At 46.6% G+C, this 16,435-nt stretch overlaps 1 protein-coding gene across 2 annotated transcripts in view; it reads left to right on the top strand.

Moving 5' to 3' along the window:
* The first annotated feature begins 382 nt into the window (after positions 1-382).
* The window catches only part of LOC139050047 (double-stranded RNA-specific editase 1-like), an 80,963-nt gene continuing 64,910 nt past the window's right edge, over positions 383-16,435 (top strand). Inside the window, exons 1-2 of one of the 2 annotated variants that reach the window (XM_070526187.1) lie at positions 383-1,117; positions 8,305-8,425. In XM_070526187.1, the coding sequence (XP_070382288.1) occupies positions 860-1,117; positions 8,305-8,425 (379 nt within the window). In that variant the 5' untranslated portion in view covers positions 383-859. The remainder of the gene's footprint in view (positions 1,118-8,304; positions 8,426-16,435) is intronic. The other variant, XM_070526188.1, reaches the window with a different exon arrangement.

Raw genomic sequence — 16,435 nt, 5'->3', positions numbered from 1 at the left:
TGCAGTAACATATCCGTGGGGCGCAGTTTTTTTTTTCTTGACTAACCAGTCAAGTATCAGTGTCAAATGTTATGTTGAATAATTCAGATCAGTCAATACAACAAAATTTCACCAAGAACAGAGCAAGTGTAAGGGCAAAATCACTTTTCTGTCCAAGGAAAGTGAATATTTAGGCTTGTCGGCGCTCTGTGCGACTTGGAATGGAAACTACGCCATCTGACTTCAAAGTGTGACACTGCAGAAATGGAAGTACAGCCCCCGAGATCGCAAACCTTCTTGGCAAGTACGGGCTTAATAGATATATTATGCTGAAACTAGCTGAAACATGTTTGCTAGCGCCCTCGTGTGAGCGCGTCGGTAGCTTTCAGTTCTCCCTTTGTTCGCCTGCGGCTCGGCTTGGCCCGACTCGCCCGCGAGTGCGCAATCCACTCATCGGCTTGCTTTCTCTTTCTATTTTCCCTTCCTCCTCGTCGCGACTCGCGAGCTTCTGCGTTGGCCGCCGCCGCCGCTCCCGCAGCAACGGTCGCCTCGGTCAGCAGCAGCGAGCGGTGGACGAAAAGCTCGCCATGCGAGGTGGGATCCTGTGGGCACCGGGGCTGGCTTCGGGTGGGCTAGGCCGGCGCTGAGTCGGTGCACGCTCTGTTTTCCCACGCGGTAACGCGCGCACCGACATCGCAAGCTTCGTCCTCCCCCCCTTTGTGCGCCTCGCTTTGTCGAAGCCGCCGCCACCGCGGAGAAGCGCCCAGCCAGCAAGCAAGCCACCACTGCTGCCCGCAGCGCCACCGGCTGACAAGGGACAGCAACGCACTTTCTTTTTTTTTTTTTTTCCTTCCGCTCATAGGGGGGGTCCCAAACAAACATGGTGGACGTTTGGGATGTCCGTACTCAGCTGCTGAATTACTTCCACTCGCATCCCGGCGAAAATGTGCGCACCGTAGACCTTTGTCGCGTGATCAAGCAACCCAAGAAGACAATCAACAGTGTGCTCTACCGGCTGCAAAGGGACGGCGTGCTGCAGAAAGTGGTCGAAAGTCCGCCGACATGGAGGGAAGCTGGATCTGCTGGTAGTCGCATTGAACAGCAATACTCGATCGGCTATCCGAACGACGGAGCCGCGGTGAGTGTTTACGCTGTACGTATAGTTGGCCCGCTTTTTTGTTTTCGCTCGCCGCTCTGCTCTGTTCCGCTCCCAGCTGCTCGCGAGGCTTGAAGTAGCACGCCGCCGGTGAAAAGTTGTGGACCGGCGGCTGGGGACGCGAACAGCGCAAGGGGGGTTCGCGCAGTGTCACTGAGCGCTTTTGTCTGCTCCCTTTCGCCGGACGGAGCTTGGGAGAAAGCGCATCTCGCCAGTGCAGTCTCGAGTCGGAAACTCGCATAAGTCCACCACCTCGTGCCGTCTCCGATCAGGCCGCGGCGAGATTTCGTCCCATTTATTTTTGATTTGTTTCTTTCCTCCCTTCCCGTCGTGTCTGACGTTCATCTGGGCGAGAGCCGTTGCCGTGCGCGCAAGCTAGGGGCAGGCAGGCGGCCCTGCTGCCTGCTCCGCTCTCCTGGCTCCGAAAATCGATGAATGGATACCCCCCTTTCTTCTACCCGCCTGTTCCGTGCCTTAATGTTTTGGATGGAGTTTTCTCGTTGGCTCCCGCTCGCGTCCGGCGCAAAGTAGCGACTGTGTTTCGGGCGAGCCGATTTCGTCGAGGGACTCCCTCCTTTTAGTCGCCCCAGCTCCTGTACCGATATGCTGTATAATCTTGTTCGCCGCCGGCCCTACATGTCGTATATAGCTCTACGAATAGCATATTCCTTTTCTTATTATTTTCATCACCGCCCTCCCTCCTTCGCTCGGACTGCTCGTAACAGCCGCTACAGCTGGCTGTCCGTCCCAGAAGCCAGCCCTTTGTCGACCCTTTTCCTTTGTGGTTGCGCATGTGGGATCGACCGACGAAAACATACACAGTAGCAGCGCAACGGTAGCACATCTCACTGACGTGCGCTCGAGATACCCTGCACATCACAGACCCGTAGCGCGCTTGGAGCGAGTCGATACCGGGGCGAGACGCCGCGGCTGCTCACGACACAGCGGCGCGCTGCCGCTTTTTGACGGCTGTGCTTGGCGCATGGACTTTGCCGCCGCGAGCCATCCCGACGCGCTCCTCTCCAGTCGTGATCGGCGTTGCGTCTTTGCGCGCTGCCGCTACGCCGCTCGCATTTGACGTTCCGTCAAATCGCAGCACGTCGCGCGAGCTGGACTTCGCTAAACGCGGCGCGTTGGGCACGCTTTTGTCTCTCCTCCTGATCGTCTGCTCCTCGCTCGCAGCGACGTTAGGAGAGCGGTGTCTGTCTCACTAGGCCTATCGGTCGCGCGTCCTCTCGGCTTGCTGTCAGACACTTCGCTCTGCGGTTTCGCTTTTGACTCGCAGCCGTTGTCGTCTCGGGCGAAGAAAGCCGAAGCCGTCGTAGGATGCGCAGAGGATCGCTTTCGTGTTCGCCACCCGCGCGATTCGCCAAGTGACAAAGGGCCTCGGCGACGTTCCGATTTTTCTTTTGATATATTTTTTTCCCCGCTTTCTTCGTCACCCTGCCGTTTCGCGTCTCCGTGATCCATTGGTTGCCGAACCTGTTACCGCCCGAAAGGTTGATGCGCTTGAAGCGAACGAGAGCGACGTAGCCAACGAAAGGCGTTGTACCGTTTTTTTTTTTCTTTCCGCGGGCGGTGTTTTCCGCTTTCCAGCCGTCTCAGCACATCGCAGGCGCACTGCCGTCGATGCGCCGGCGGTGCCGCAACTACAACACGCACGCTCATCGGCGTGCTGCGGGCGGGTTGTTTTCGCCGCGCCAGCACGAATCGCGCAGTGTGCGCGTAGTTACGAGAGAAAGAGAGAGGAAATGAAAACGGGGAGAAGCGCGGAAGAGAAGCAACAAAAAAAAAAAACGTCGAGAATCCCGTGAAGTCACGGAGACCCGGGCTTTAATCGCGGCGAAACGCGTGCTGCACGACGTTGCCGCCACACTACGTCGTGTCCTTTCCTCTTGTGTTTTTTGATGTTGGACGTGGGGCCGCGGAATAAGGAACGAAAATATGAGGTAGAAAACGTCGGCCGCCGCTCTTGATCGCGCATCGGGGATGAGCCCTACGCCCGCCCGTTACTGCTGCTGCCGCTGCTGCTTGGTCGATCGTAGCGCGTAGCTTGACTGCCGAAATCTCTCTCTCTCTCTCTGGTTTCTTTATTTCTCTTGGTGCCCCTTGATTTCTGTTTCGCGAGCCGTTGATACTCGCTTATCGCGCGGCCGTGAACGTGCGACGAACTGTCAACTGTTTTTACTCTTTTCACCGTACCGCGTGCAACGCTTTTGGCGCAATTCATGCGTTACCTCGAAACAAAAATCTGATAGGAGTTGACCTCTTTATTAGCGTTCTCTCTTCTGCAGTTGCCTTATGGTTGTCTCCCTCGCGCTCGCTTTCTCAATACGTGCGGGAAAATTGAGCCCCGTTTTTTGCGATTTTACTTGAGATTTCTTATTTGCGGCAAATCAGCCGTCTGTCGCTTCGATGCGGAATCACACATCAGGTATGAACGGGCAACCAATGACAACACGGGTTGCCGTACACGTCATGGTGGCCCGCTGCCTATATTTATTATTTTTTTTTATTTTGGCATAGTAACGAGTTCAAACACAAAAAACATTTCACGAAAACCATGTCTAGCTTGTTTTCCTGTTCTTCACCGAAGCGGAGTGACACAAAGATTAATTCATCCTTCCACTAGGTGCTTCCAAATGCCAAAATCGTAGCTGCGAAGTGTATAATCGCTGCATGTGAAGCAGGCTACGATGGCTACCTTATGACATTCACCGGTCATCCGTGTGTTGACTTCGCCACCATATAGAAAGAGCCAGTAGCAAGGAAATAGGAAAAGGCAGGTGACCCTGCGTTATGCACATTTTCCTTCTGTTGATGTTTTCGTTGAGGCATTGTACACAGAACGTTGCTGCAAAGTGCACAGTGGCAAAAAAATTGAGAGGAATTCTGGGAAAAGTGCTGGTAGTGTGAGGCTTGGATCGGCTTCACACAATTCTCTTGTTGAAATGTGTCATGAAATAATTTCAAAGTAACTGCGTTACGACACATGTGCAACACTACATGATAGCACTGTGTACACTATTTTCTCCCACTCAAATGTGCAGTAACCCACAGGTTTGAGTTTGGTGATGTTATGTGCCTTGCTCTGTTTTGTTGTGCCAATGGTGCAGCAGGAAAATGACCATGTTCATTAGATAACAGTGTTTATTGCTAAACATTCCCATCATATTCTATCTCTTTCCGAAATCTTTTGATAGCAGTTGCCGCAGGGGGTACCTAGGCACCCTTTGCTTATGCATAAACATGGCCAGGTCCACTAAAGCTAGCGTACCTAAGCTAGCAGCATAACTAAAACTAGCAGATACAGTGATTGATTGGATTTTAAGATGCTACACACTCTGGCAATCGATGTGGCTCAATGTTACATACAATATTCTGACATGAAAGCATTAATATGGACAGCAGATAAAAGAATCGGTTGATAAAACATTTAGCCAATCCTTCTTGGGCAGCAGGGCCGCTATCTTGTATGCGTTTGTAAAGCCAACAGTCAGTTTCGCTTCACCTGATTGGCCTAGGTGCGATATCGGCGCGGCCTAGGTCAATTGTGCGAGACAAAACCGAACATCTGCTTTTCGAATGAATACAAGATGGCGGCCCAGATCACTATTTCGCTCAGAAATTTTTTTAATAGTCAAGGTGAACAAGGCCAGGATAATATATTGATTCCACATCAACTCTTTTCCATTCCGCCTCTTGTCAATGGTCCAAGTGGAAGTCAGACAACACAATCACTGAGATCAGCCAGTCGCAATTGTTGGATGACAGGAAAGGAATAGTATTGAGTGAAAGGTGCTGCTGCAGTATACTGGCGTTTTGGTTTGTTTACTGGAAGCTTAAAAAGACGCAGCCTGTGATCTATTATACATGCTCCTCGAAAATTTACAGAAACAGAACATGCAAACTTTGAATTATCTGGTATTTTTGATAAAGGAAATTGGATGGACACCTTTTCAGGCGTTCTAGGAGAGCCACATTGGATAGGGATTTAAATATCTCACAACTAATAGCGGTTCAAATATTGTGCTTAGCAGAAATCAAGCTGTCCAAGCTGTATTCATAGTCTATACCCTTAGGGAATTGCAAGGATGCCCTGGACAGCAGCCAACTTGATCAAGACCACCACACGTGCAAGTTGGGGACTTCCATTCTGTGTTGAGTAATGTAACCTGAACAGTTCCTCGAACCGTGTAATTCTTTTTTTTTTAATTTACTATATATATCTATGTACATATGTGTACATATTTATTTATATATAAAATCATATTATAAAAGACAACAAAGAGACACCTAGGGCAACATAGGGCAAATTACTTGTACTTTACTAATTGAATTAAAGAAATGATAAATTAATGGAAATGAAAGTGGATGAAGAAACGGCTGGCTGCAGGTAGCATACAAACGCACATCTTCGCATTACGTGTGCAATGCTCTTAGCAATTGAGCTACCGCGGTGCCATTTTCCCATCCACTTTATGGGGTATATTATATTTAACTACTAGAACTAACCCTGGGAGTGTTAGCCAGCGTCACCACTCACGAACCTAAGTGGTGGATGGGGGACATCCTTTCTGCCACAGTCATTAGTACGTGATCTATTTGGGTCACGGCAACTGGCCAATGAACTCGCACAGCTACCTGAAGGCATCGATGTTGCCAGATCCGAGACCCTTGTAACGTAATGAATGAGAAGAAAGGGAAGCGAGGGGCCCAATTTTTATTAATCCTATTAAGCAAAAAAACAAAGACGCCAAGGACAACATAGGGGAGATTGCTGCGATATCATGTAGCATGTAATTCAGTTAAATCTGATAATGCGTCCCTGTTTTATAGCTTACTGGTAATTGTTGCTGAGAAGTGTGGACTGGCATAGTAACTTGGAAACCTATAAGCTACCACTGTTTCCTTGTGCCTGAACTGCCAGTGTCATAGATAAAACATTCAGGTAAAACATGGGAACTTTAAAATGTCGATATAGTAAACAACCTGTGGTACCAATACTTGTCACATGCAAAGAACATCAGCAAATACAGCAAAACCATGAGATAGCACAATGTCAAGCCAAACTGATTCCACATTGCCATTCGTCTTTGGTCATCAAGACCTTCATATGTCATGTATTAACTGTAGTAGTCTTTGCTTTTCCATCTCTTTTCCTTTTCCTGTTTAGACTTGTTCAGTGAAGTCGAAATGGAAGGGGCGATTATGTGGTTTATTTTGCGATTTATGATTTAAGAAAAGTTGAGTCCCCAATCATTGTTGCCCGTCATGATTTGCATATCCAATTTTTAAATGCCCAGTCTTCAAGAATGCAACCTTACCAACTTGCCCCTGAAATGTTCATTCTTTTCATGTAGCCGAAGTATCTAGTACTTTTTTAGACAGTTTATTGTAACAGGACTATAGTGAATCTATAGTACACTATGCAAAAATCCCCGAACTGTTGGTTTATCGGGATTCAAATGGGGGGGGGGGGAGGGGGGAGAGAAAGAGATTGTCTTACATGGCAACCCCTCTTTAACACCAGTTCTAAATTGGACAACATGGAGACACATGGAACTGACACTTCTTTGTCAGTTCTTTGTGCCTTTACATTGCCCTTAGCCTGTTGCATTGTTTTAATGTTAGTGTCACATATGGGCCAACTAGCACAAGCAAAGCATTCTTATTAGCATCTCCTGTACTTGCACCTTGCTTGATGGCACACAATTGAACACCTCACAATTTGTTCCGAAGTAGCCAGGCGAATCTGAACCAGTGGGTGGATGACCCTCTCGAAGCAACCCCAAATAAGTGGAATGACTTCAAAGAATGTATAGAAATACCTCTTCTTATTAAAATTATATGCACATTCTATTCGTCAAGTACACGTTTTGGGAGATGTTTACATCTCAAGAAGATTAACCCTAGCTCTGAAAAAATTCTAGCTCTGAACATTTTCAGAGCTAGATTTTTCTGACTAACTCAATTATTCTGACCTACCAGCAGCTCTTCCACTCATTCCATATAATAAATATATATAATGGCAACCCAACTTTCAATGCCATTCGATGAATGTTTCATAAAGTCTGTGAATGTTTATATTTGTCTGTGGCGCAGATCATTCTGGCTGCAACTAAAAAGCAGAGGACCTATTCACAGCATCCATTTAAAACAAAGTCAAGATCATGAGTAGAATAAAGCAATTTTTAGTAATAGAAAAATTAATTCAATTATGGGGTTTTACATGCCAAAACCATTATCTGATTATGAGGCATGCTGTAGTGGGGGACTATGGAAATTTGGACCCCTTGGGGTTTTTTAATGTGCACCTAAATCTAAGTACACAGGTGTTTTCACATTTTGTCCCCACTGAAATGCGACCGCCGGGGTCAGGATTCGATCTCGCGACCTTGTGCTTAGCAGCCCAACACCATAGCAATCGACAGTGGTTGTGTACAAGGGATGTCCTAGGCTGGGGCCAACAGTTCAACAAAAGGACATTTCTTCACCATAGCAACTCCCCTAAAACAGTTTTCAAATTTTAAACTTAGTAGGTCTGCGTTTGCAAGCACGGGGCTTTAGCGATCCTTGAAACCCTTGAATGAGGGTGAAACAGCCATCTTCAAGGCCTTGAAAGGCCTTAAATTTACATGGTGTGATTAAATATTTTCAAATTATTTTATGCTAAGCTTTGTACATTTTATTTGTGTATCTTTTCTTGTTTGTGCAAGCGAAGAGTTGAGCCAGTTCAGTAAGAATTGGTGGGATAGATAATCAACTTGTCTGTGGTGGCTGGTGATGAGATGATCTGAAAAAGGCTTAGCGAGCTCATTTTTCAATCCCTGTGCAATACAGTGTTTGCTCATTGTTTAACGCCGGTGTTGCACGGACACTTCCGATTCTGATTGAGCCCGATCCAAATTGAAATTCTCAATCAAGAAATTAAATCCTGATCGTACTCAATCGCAACCGAAAGTGTGCCATGTGGCACCCATATAAGACAGTGCTCTGCTTTTTTTATGTTGTCAGGCATGATGGGATTTTAATTTTCGAAAATGCTTTGTTAGCACCTTGAAAGTCCTTGAAAACTCTTGAAATTTTTCACACAGAATTTGCTGTGAACCTGGTAAGCATTGCAGGTCACTGATTTGTGTGTGCCATTCTTGGTGGGTCTTTTGCAGGCCGATGGTTGGCATAAGTTGAGAGGGCATCCTGACGAGAACTCGACTGGCAAGCCTCTGGCCATCGCAGACGGCCGTTCGCCGCCCCCACCTTTCCCCACGGGAGCGACGGATGTGTCGGGTGAGTGGACTTTCTTTTTTTTTTTTTGTCACAGTTCACTCTAACCACCGTGCGCCCCTCCTCCTGGCATTCCGCCTCAACTCTAGAAAGGGCATAACACTGCTGCCTCTTGAGGGAAACTCCCAATGCACCCCACGATTCTCGAGCCAACTCTTTGTAGCTGTACTCTGCACACCTCAATCTGCTCATATCTGGGACACTTTCTGTGGAATAGCTACTGTCATATGTTGCAACTACAACTTGCTGACATATGTTTAAGCCTATAATTGCATATTATTTGAGCACTTTTGTACTTCCAGTATGTGATGTACTACGTTTTGGTTGTAAGTGCAAGTTGTTTGCTATGGCTGCTGGTCGCAGAAATGGGTAACTCTGCTCGTTTGGTGGTAAATAGGTTAAGATGTGCTGCGCCTTCCGTGTAACAACTACCGTATTTACTCGCATAATGATCGCACTCGCGTAATGATCGCACCCCTAAATTTTGTCGTCAAAATTCAATTTTTTTTATTTCCCGCGTAATGATCGCGCCCCGAACTTGTCGCAGCGATATGTCGTGTGCTAAGTCTAGCGAATAATGATCGTGCTTACCACCTGTCGAATGCTACGCGAACGACTCTTTATGACAAGCCAAGCGGCCTGCACGCACTAAACATTCTTAAGTAGATGCCTCATTTCATTACTTTCATCACTTTCCGCACTTCTATGACAAAATGAGGTACAACCAAACTTGCCTTTATTATGGGTTGGCTTTATAATGGCTGATGTCAACAAAAACAATAAAGGCCCATTTCGATTCTTTTCATCTGCTTTTGCACTCGTGAGCACGCAACAAATCGCGCGCGGCAATGATATTAGCCACGTTTACTCTGATACGTTAAAAGTGTACCCTATTCATACGCCGACGCTTGTAACACAGCTAAGATATTCGCCCACCCTTAGCGGAAACGTGCCGTATTAGCATAGTAGTGAAGACAGATGCTGCAGTTTCCGCAGCATGCCCATCATGTGTTTATATGTCACTGGCTGCTAAGCGCGCCCACCTGTTTCTGTCCCCTCAAAATGGACATGGCTACGTTATTGCCGCAAACTTGCCGATATTAACGATATTATTCATCACTGATACGGAAGAAAGTGTTTCAATGCACGTAATGTACTCACGAGAAGAAAAAAACATCGCGTTCGGCTTGCTCCGCCAGCCGCCATTTTTGTTTTGGTGTCCCGCACCCGCAATCTCACATCTCGCAGCAAACGCGGTACGAAAAAAAATTTTTTTTTTTTCGCGGGAAATTTAACTCGCGTAATGATCGCACCCCTGAATTTGCGTCAATTTTTCTGACAAAAAAAGTGCGATCATTATGCGAGTAAATACGGTACGTCATCTATCACAACGTAAAAGCATCAGACTGTATCTTGGATCCGATTACATATGGTATGCCTGTATCTTTCTTTTGATATGCATTACACTATTTCTTGGTCACAGAAATTCCAGCAGTAAGAGATGCCTCTGTAGCCTTCCTAGTGTAGCTTGCTATGTATGAAACATAGTATAGGCGCTTTGAATGTATAGTTGGATGTATTAGCATGAAGGTGTGTTTTTCAAGCAAGTCTTCGTCATGCAATGGCCAAGGGGCTCTTCAAGCATAGTGTCTTGCTCGTTTGCACAGTTGCGCTGTGCTCCCCTTGGTAGAGTCTAAGAGCATAGAGTCAAGGCCCGTTTGTGATTGTAGAGGTACAGTCGTGAGCAGTATGATAGAGAACACCGAATTCAATATTAGAGTAGTATTTTCACATATTTTCTAAGTTTTAGAAGCTCTACAGCACCCTTTTCGCTTGCGAAGGATTGACACTTGGCATGTGTAAAGGTTGGAAAATGCTTGTATCCTCCTAATTTGATGCTATAGTTGTTTTGAAAGGCCAAACCTGGCATCGTGAACATTATCATGATGCCATGGCACACAGGAAGGTTTGTTCACATGTATAAGAATAAGGCTTTGTGTGATGGTATTGCTCAGAAAACAGTAAACGAGAGGGCTGCGCTTGTGGGTGACAGCTGCACGGATTATGGGAATGGAGCCGGCCACTCTATCATGATGTTATGATGCATCCACCTTCTCAGTACTGAAACTAGTTCATATAGAAACAAGTACAGTAGGACTTCGTTTTGAATGAAGTCGCAAGTGACTTGAAAATACTTTCCTTATATCTGATATTCGTTTATGAGCATACATGTGTTACATTCTGATAGTGGTAAAGAACATTTTATATTTACTTTATTATATCCATGTTTGTTTCATCAAGGTTTCATTCTATTCCAGTAAATTATTTAGGATACTCTGGCGCTTGCCAGTATATTTTCTATGGTTTGGAATGTTTGGACCTTCATTCAGTGCAAAAAAAAAAAAGAAAAGTCAAGACGGTCATCTCAGTACTCTTACGTGATTAAAAACTGATGTGTTAGTATACGAGAAGTAGCCTTCCCACCAAACACTTTGTCTCACTGAGTACACTTGTACAGGGCATGTGTCTTTAGCCGCTGTGGTCCCTTGACATAAATTAGGGTGTTCCTTCTCATATTGCCCTATGAGTACATGTGCATTGAAAAAAATGAATGCTAATTTACAGTGAGATAAGGGAAACTTGGGCAAGGTGGTGGTTATTCATGTTTCGAAAAGTAACAGCGCTAAACAGACAAGGAAACTGCATAGTATTTTCACAAGAGCCCTGCAGGCCATACTGTGTCCTAGTGGTCAGCAAATGCCACTGGCAAATGTTCACAAAACCTGCCTGTTATTTGTCGTTCCAGCCATTGAGGCTGTGGCAGTCTGCTCCTCGGCAGAACGACAAAAGTTCAATGCCTGGCGGAAGGCAATAACACTCGTGTACTGAGATTTTAATACACATTGAAAGGACCCCTTAAAAAAATTTTAGTTGAGCTAGATTGAAAGATTAGGTTTCTGTGATAAAAAATTAAAGTTCGTAGCAAAAACAGAGCTTTTGTAAGCGAGAAAATGGCGAAAAGGAATAGGCAAAGTGCCGCCACCTATTTTGTACTGTGGTGTGTCTCATGTGACGTCAGCACTGGTTGATGCTGAGAGTGTGGCAGGCAGGAACGTAACACAGAGATTGCATCAACTCGTCCATTTTGGTGCAGGTGATCTGATTCGAGAAGCCGAAGCGGCACATTCATTCCTTGCAACAAGAGCACCATATTGGCACACGGAAAACATTTATAGACTTCTAAAAAAAATTATCCGACGATTACGATACTCCCTAATGCGAAATTTGAGCGCAGCTCTATACGTGTTTCCATTTCGCGATATTTTGAAGCAAAGAATTTGAGAGAGACATGTAGCAGAGTCGGTAATGGTCGAAAATCTGATCTGCGGATCAAGCGAGCCGGCGTTTATACATGACTCGTCAAAGGTTCCAGTGTGATCGCTGGTGCCGCATGGCTTCCAGAAAGTACTGTACAATTCGCATAGCGCATACAATCAGATTAAGAAACAATCTCACACAATAACAACCAAAACAAGCGCGAACGAGACCAACCCAACAGAACCAAACAGGCGCGGGCGAGAGCTGTGGCGCGAGCAGACGATAGTACGAAACGAGCGGATCGGCTGAGACCAGACACGAGTGCGCATCGAGCCGTAAGGAGGGTCCGCATGACACCAGCATCGCGCGCGCACGTCACTGAAGGGGCCGCTCTCATTGGTCTCCGCCATTCGCGGCTCGCGTCCTTCGTCTCCCACTCCAGCGAAGGGGGGCGGAGCTGGTTACGAGGCCGACGACAACGCCGACGCGAAACCCAGGAACGGACGCCAAAGAGCTGCGCTCTAAAACATGTCTGCTCAAAATTTATCCTTGGCTGTTCAGTGTGGCATCCCACAGAGCCCTAAGCAACATCGTGACATCAAACTCCATCAGCTGATTACTTGAGAGCAATCAAATGATGCTTATTCATCGCACTTGGTCTACGAAGTTTTCTTGATTTTAAGTGAAGACGGGCCTCCTCATTTTTGCTGGAGAATTATATGTGCAAATAGGGTGGATGACAACTTGGAATAAATAGGCTTTTGCTAACTCTTTAAATGCCAGCAAAAAATAATTAAAAGAAAGCATTTAGAAAAGGAAATTTTTTTAGTGCATATCTATATAGCAATTTTGTAGATTCGAAATTCATAACATAGGGGTAATAAATTCACTACTTGTGTGTGAAAATACACTAAGGTAAAACAAGGAGGCGTTGGCAGTAGGTATCGTCTAGAGATACTGTATAGGCTTCCCTTTAAGGAACCGGTGTTGCGGCAAGGCATGCCATCTTAGGCTCCAGAGTTACGCAGGAAAGCCATTTCCAGTACACGTAGTAGCTGCACTCGTGCAGCAATGCCAGGACCAATTTTTCTTTTTCTTTTTTTGCTTTCTTTTATTCCTTATTATTTTTCGAGTACAAGCTGATTGCTCGTGTCGTGATTACTGAAAGCGCAGCGTGTGACGAACACATCCACCAGCATGTGGTGGCAACGTCTGTGAGCCTTTCCACTTTCTATGCAAAGTGTGAAATATAATGTCAAGCTTTCATAGATTAGCTATAATCCTTATTAGGCATGCATGTGATCACTGCTTGCGACAGGTAAATGATGTAAATGCTCATATTCAAGAAACAGTGCTGTCACATTCAACATTTCTTGTGTATAAAGTATGAAAGATAAATATGATCCAGGTGAATGACACAATGAATTTCATGCACTCATACATTGTTTGTATTGACCCCCTCTCCCCCCGGCACCACTGATTCAGATTCCAGTACGGCTTGTTTTCTCTTGTCGTGTTTTACATGTCACAGACAAGTTTAGCCGTGTTAAGGGTCTCATATGTAGCAGACGGGCTGATTAAGGAGGCATGCATTGCATGTGTATTTTGCAAGTTCTCGTGGGTGTATTGAATTGTGCAACTTCTGCAGTGCCATGCTTGGATTTAAAGAAGAAACAAGAAAAAAAACTTTTTTTTTACACTCCATTATACTAGTACCAAGAGTTGTCAGTGCATCGTGAGGTATTGATTCCACAATTTAACCAAGAAAAACCCTGCAAACGCATCTTTAGGCTAGCAGAATCGAGGAACAAGCAACAAAAATAAGAGCACCACGGTCAATTGTGCTTGGTCGGCCGGTTCCTAATGAGTGTTGGCGTCTCCAAAGTGCTAGCTTCTCCGTATTGCAGTGGAGCCCATTTTGACCACGTGATGGCACTCAGCGAGTACCGGCACTAAGTCACTGAAGGCGGCGTGCGGAAAACAGTGGCGCAGCTCTGGCCCCCTAAAGGGAGCTATACAGTGACTCTAGTACCATCCAATTTCATCCACTGACTATTGTCCCAACTATTGTTGTAGTGGGATAAATTAGTGCCACTGAATGTTGGCAACAAACATGGAATACATCAGAGCCACCGGCAGCACACGACTGGCAGCCACCAATTTGAAGACAAGGTCTTCTTAGCTGACTTCATACGGATTTGTCGTATCTGGGATCCGGGTATCTTGTAACCACTTCTGGAACAGGGTCTTTGTCTTAGTAGGAGTACTCTGGAGTGCCGGTAAGACAGCGCTATCCTAGGCGTTAGTAGACGGAGTGGTCTGTGCCTTGACAGTGTCTAAGTCCATGTCAGCATTGATGAAATACACTGTAGCATTCAGTGTCCATTGGTCTGAATCAGTCGTAGAAAGGACACGTCCAGATCAGCAGCAGCGTCGCAGCAAACGAGGCATACCTGGGATCCGTGGACATGGTGGACATGTCACCGCAGCATTCAAAGTAGGGTTAGCGCCCGGGTAGCATCTAAGCCGTTCTAAGTCCGAAAACAGGGTTGCAGGAAGTAGAGACACGTTTACATTATGGCATCTGAAGTACGTAGTGTAGAGAGAGAGAGAGAGAGAGAGAAGGGAAGACGGAAAGGCAGGGAGGTTAACTAGACTGAGTCCAGTTTGCTACCCTACGCGTGGGGAGGGGAATGGGGAGTGAAAGAGAGAAAGAGAGAGAACTTAAGTGTAGGTTGTCTATAGTCGGGCACTCAAGTCCGTTGCCTTCAGGTAGCGAAAAAGCGCTCTAACTGCTTTTTGGGCCAATGAGCTGTGAGGCCAGGCTCCCAAGATCTTCGCTTCCGTGAATGGCCTGTCATCCAGTCTATTTAATGCACACTGGAGAGTCTCACGTTGATTATCGAAGCGAGAACAGTGGCACAGAAGGTGACTGATGGTCTCTTCACACTTGCACTTAGCGCACATTGGTGAATCCGCCATTCCAATGCGGTAGCTGTAGGAGTTGGTGAATGCTACTCCTACCCACAGCCGACACAGCAGTGTTGCGTCACGTCGTGGAAGGTTCGCTGGTAATGTAAGTTTTAGTGATGGGTCGAGACTGTGTAAACGACACTTAGAGTTCTGTGGTGTATGCCAGACACCTAACGTGATTGCACGAGCAAGACTGCGAAGCTCTCTTGCAGCGTCGACTCTGGATAAAGGTATAAGGACTGTCGGTGAGCCAGCCTGGGCACGTCGGGCAGCGTCATCGGCGAGGTGATTACCAACGATGCCACAGTGTCCCGGCAGCCACTGAAATATGATGTCATGTCCTCGTTCAGATGCGCTATGGCAGGTTTCGTTGATTTGTGACACCAGCTGTTCATAATTGCCACGTCGTAAGCTTCGCAAGCTCTGGAGGGCTGCTTTCGAGTCACAAAATATTGCCCATTTGTTGGGCGGTTCTTTTTCAATGTATTCGACAGCAGCGCGAAGAGCGGCCAGTTCAGAACCTGTAGATGTCGTTACGTGAGAAGTTTTGAACTTGATGACGACCGATTGAGATGGTAGAACAACGGCGCCCGTAGAATTTTCGGACACGGAACCATCCGTGTAAACATGAATTCGGTTAGCATATGAAAAATGTAGAAGTTCCAATGTGGTCTGCTTGAGAGCCGCGGTGGGCAGGCTAGCTTTCTTCACTATTCCTGGAACAGCAAGGTACACAGGAGGCTTCTTCAAGCACCACATAGGGGATGGCGTTCTTGTTGCGGGTGAGTGCCTCAAAGACAAAGAGTGCCGGTTAGCCGCAATCGATCTGGAGAACGCTGCCTTGGGTCTTTTCTCAGGCAAGTGAGCGAGATGGTGGTCAGGGACTCTGGATATATGGCGAACATGCGCCCGGAGTGTGTCGATATCTATATAGGTCCTTATTAGGTTGTCTCTCGCGAGGGCAATTGTTGCCACGGTTGAAGCATTTCGAGGTAGCCCCAGACATGTTCGAAGGGCTTGACCTTGAATGCTCTGTAGGACATGGATGCTAGTTTTGTTAGCATTGGACAGCACTGGTGTGCTGTATCGCAAGTATCCTAGGAAGAGCGTCCTGTATAGTTGAAGCATAGATGCCACGGATGTGCCCCACGTTTTACCGGCAAGAAACCTTAGTATATGGGAGATAGAAGTAAGCCTCTTCTTCAAGTATGAGATGTGGGGGCTCCATGAAAGGTCTCTGTCTATAATAACGCCTAGGAATCGGTGAGTTTTTGCGTACGAAATTGGTTGGTGGTCAATAGAAATGGGGTACCAGGTCATGGGCTTGTGGGTAAAGGCAACTAAGGCGCACTTCTCAGTCGAAATGCTTAGGCCTTGCGCACGCAGGTACGATGATGTTAGAGTCACTGCTTTTTGGAGCCGTGCACGCACCTGGAGACGTGTAACTCCCGAGGCCCATATGCATACGTCGTCAGCATATATTGAGAGGTTTACTGTATGCGGTAGAACGTCGGCAAGGCCAAGGATTGCAAGGTTGAACAAAGTGGGGCTAAGAACCCCACCCTGAGGGACGCCACGATAAGTGTAATGGTCAGTAGTTCGGCCATCTGCACTGTGCACAAAGAAGGATCTTTTGAATAGATAGCTCCGAATCCACCGAAACATGCGTCCACCAATTCCATTATTTTCCAGGGCATCAAGGATGGCTTCATGCGTTACATT

This window comes from Dermacentor albipictus, chromosome 9 (assembly GCF_038994185.2).
Source record: "Dermacentor albipictus isolate Rhodes 1998 colony chromosome 9, USDA_Dalb.pri_finalv2, whole genome shotgun sequence".
Taxonomy (NCBI): domain Eukaryota; kingdom Metazoa; phylum Arthropoda; class Arachnida; order Ixodida; family Ixodidae; genus Dermacentor; species Dermacentor albipictus.
The sequence above is the reverse complement of the archived record's forward strand: the minus strand, read 5'-3'. Positions and strand labels throughout refer to the sequence as shown.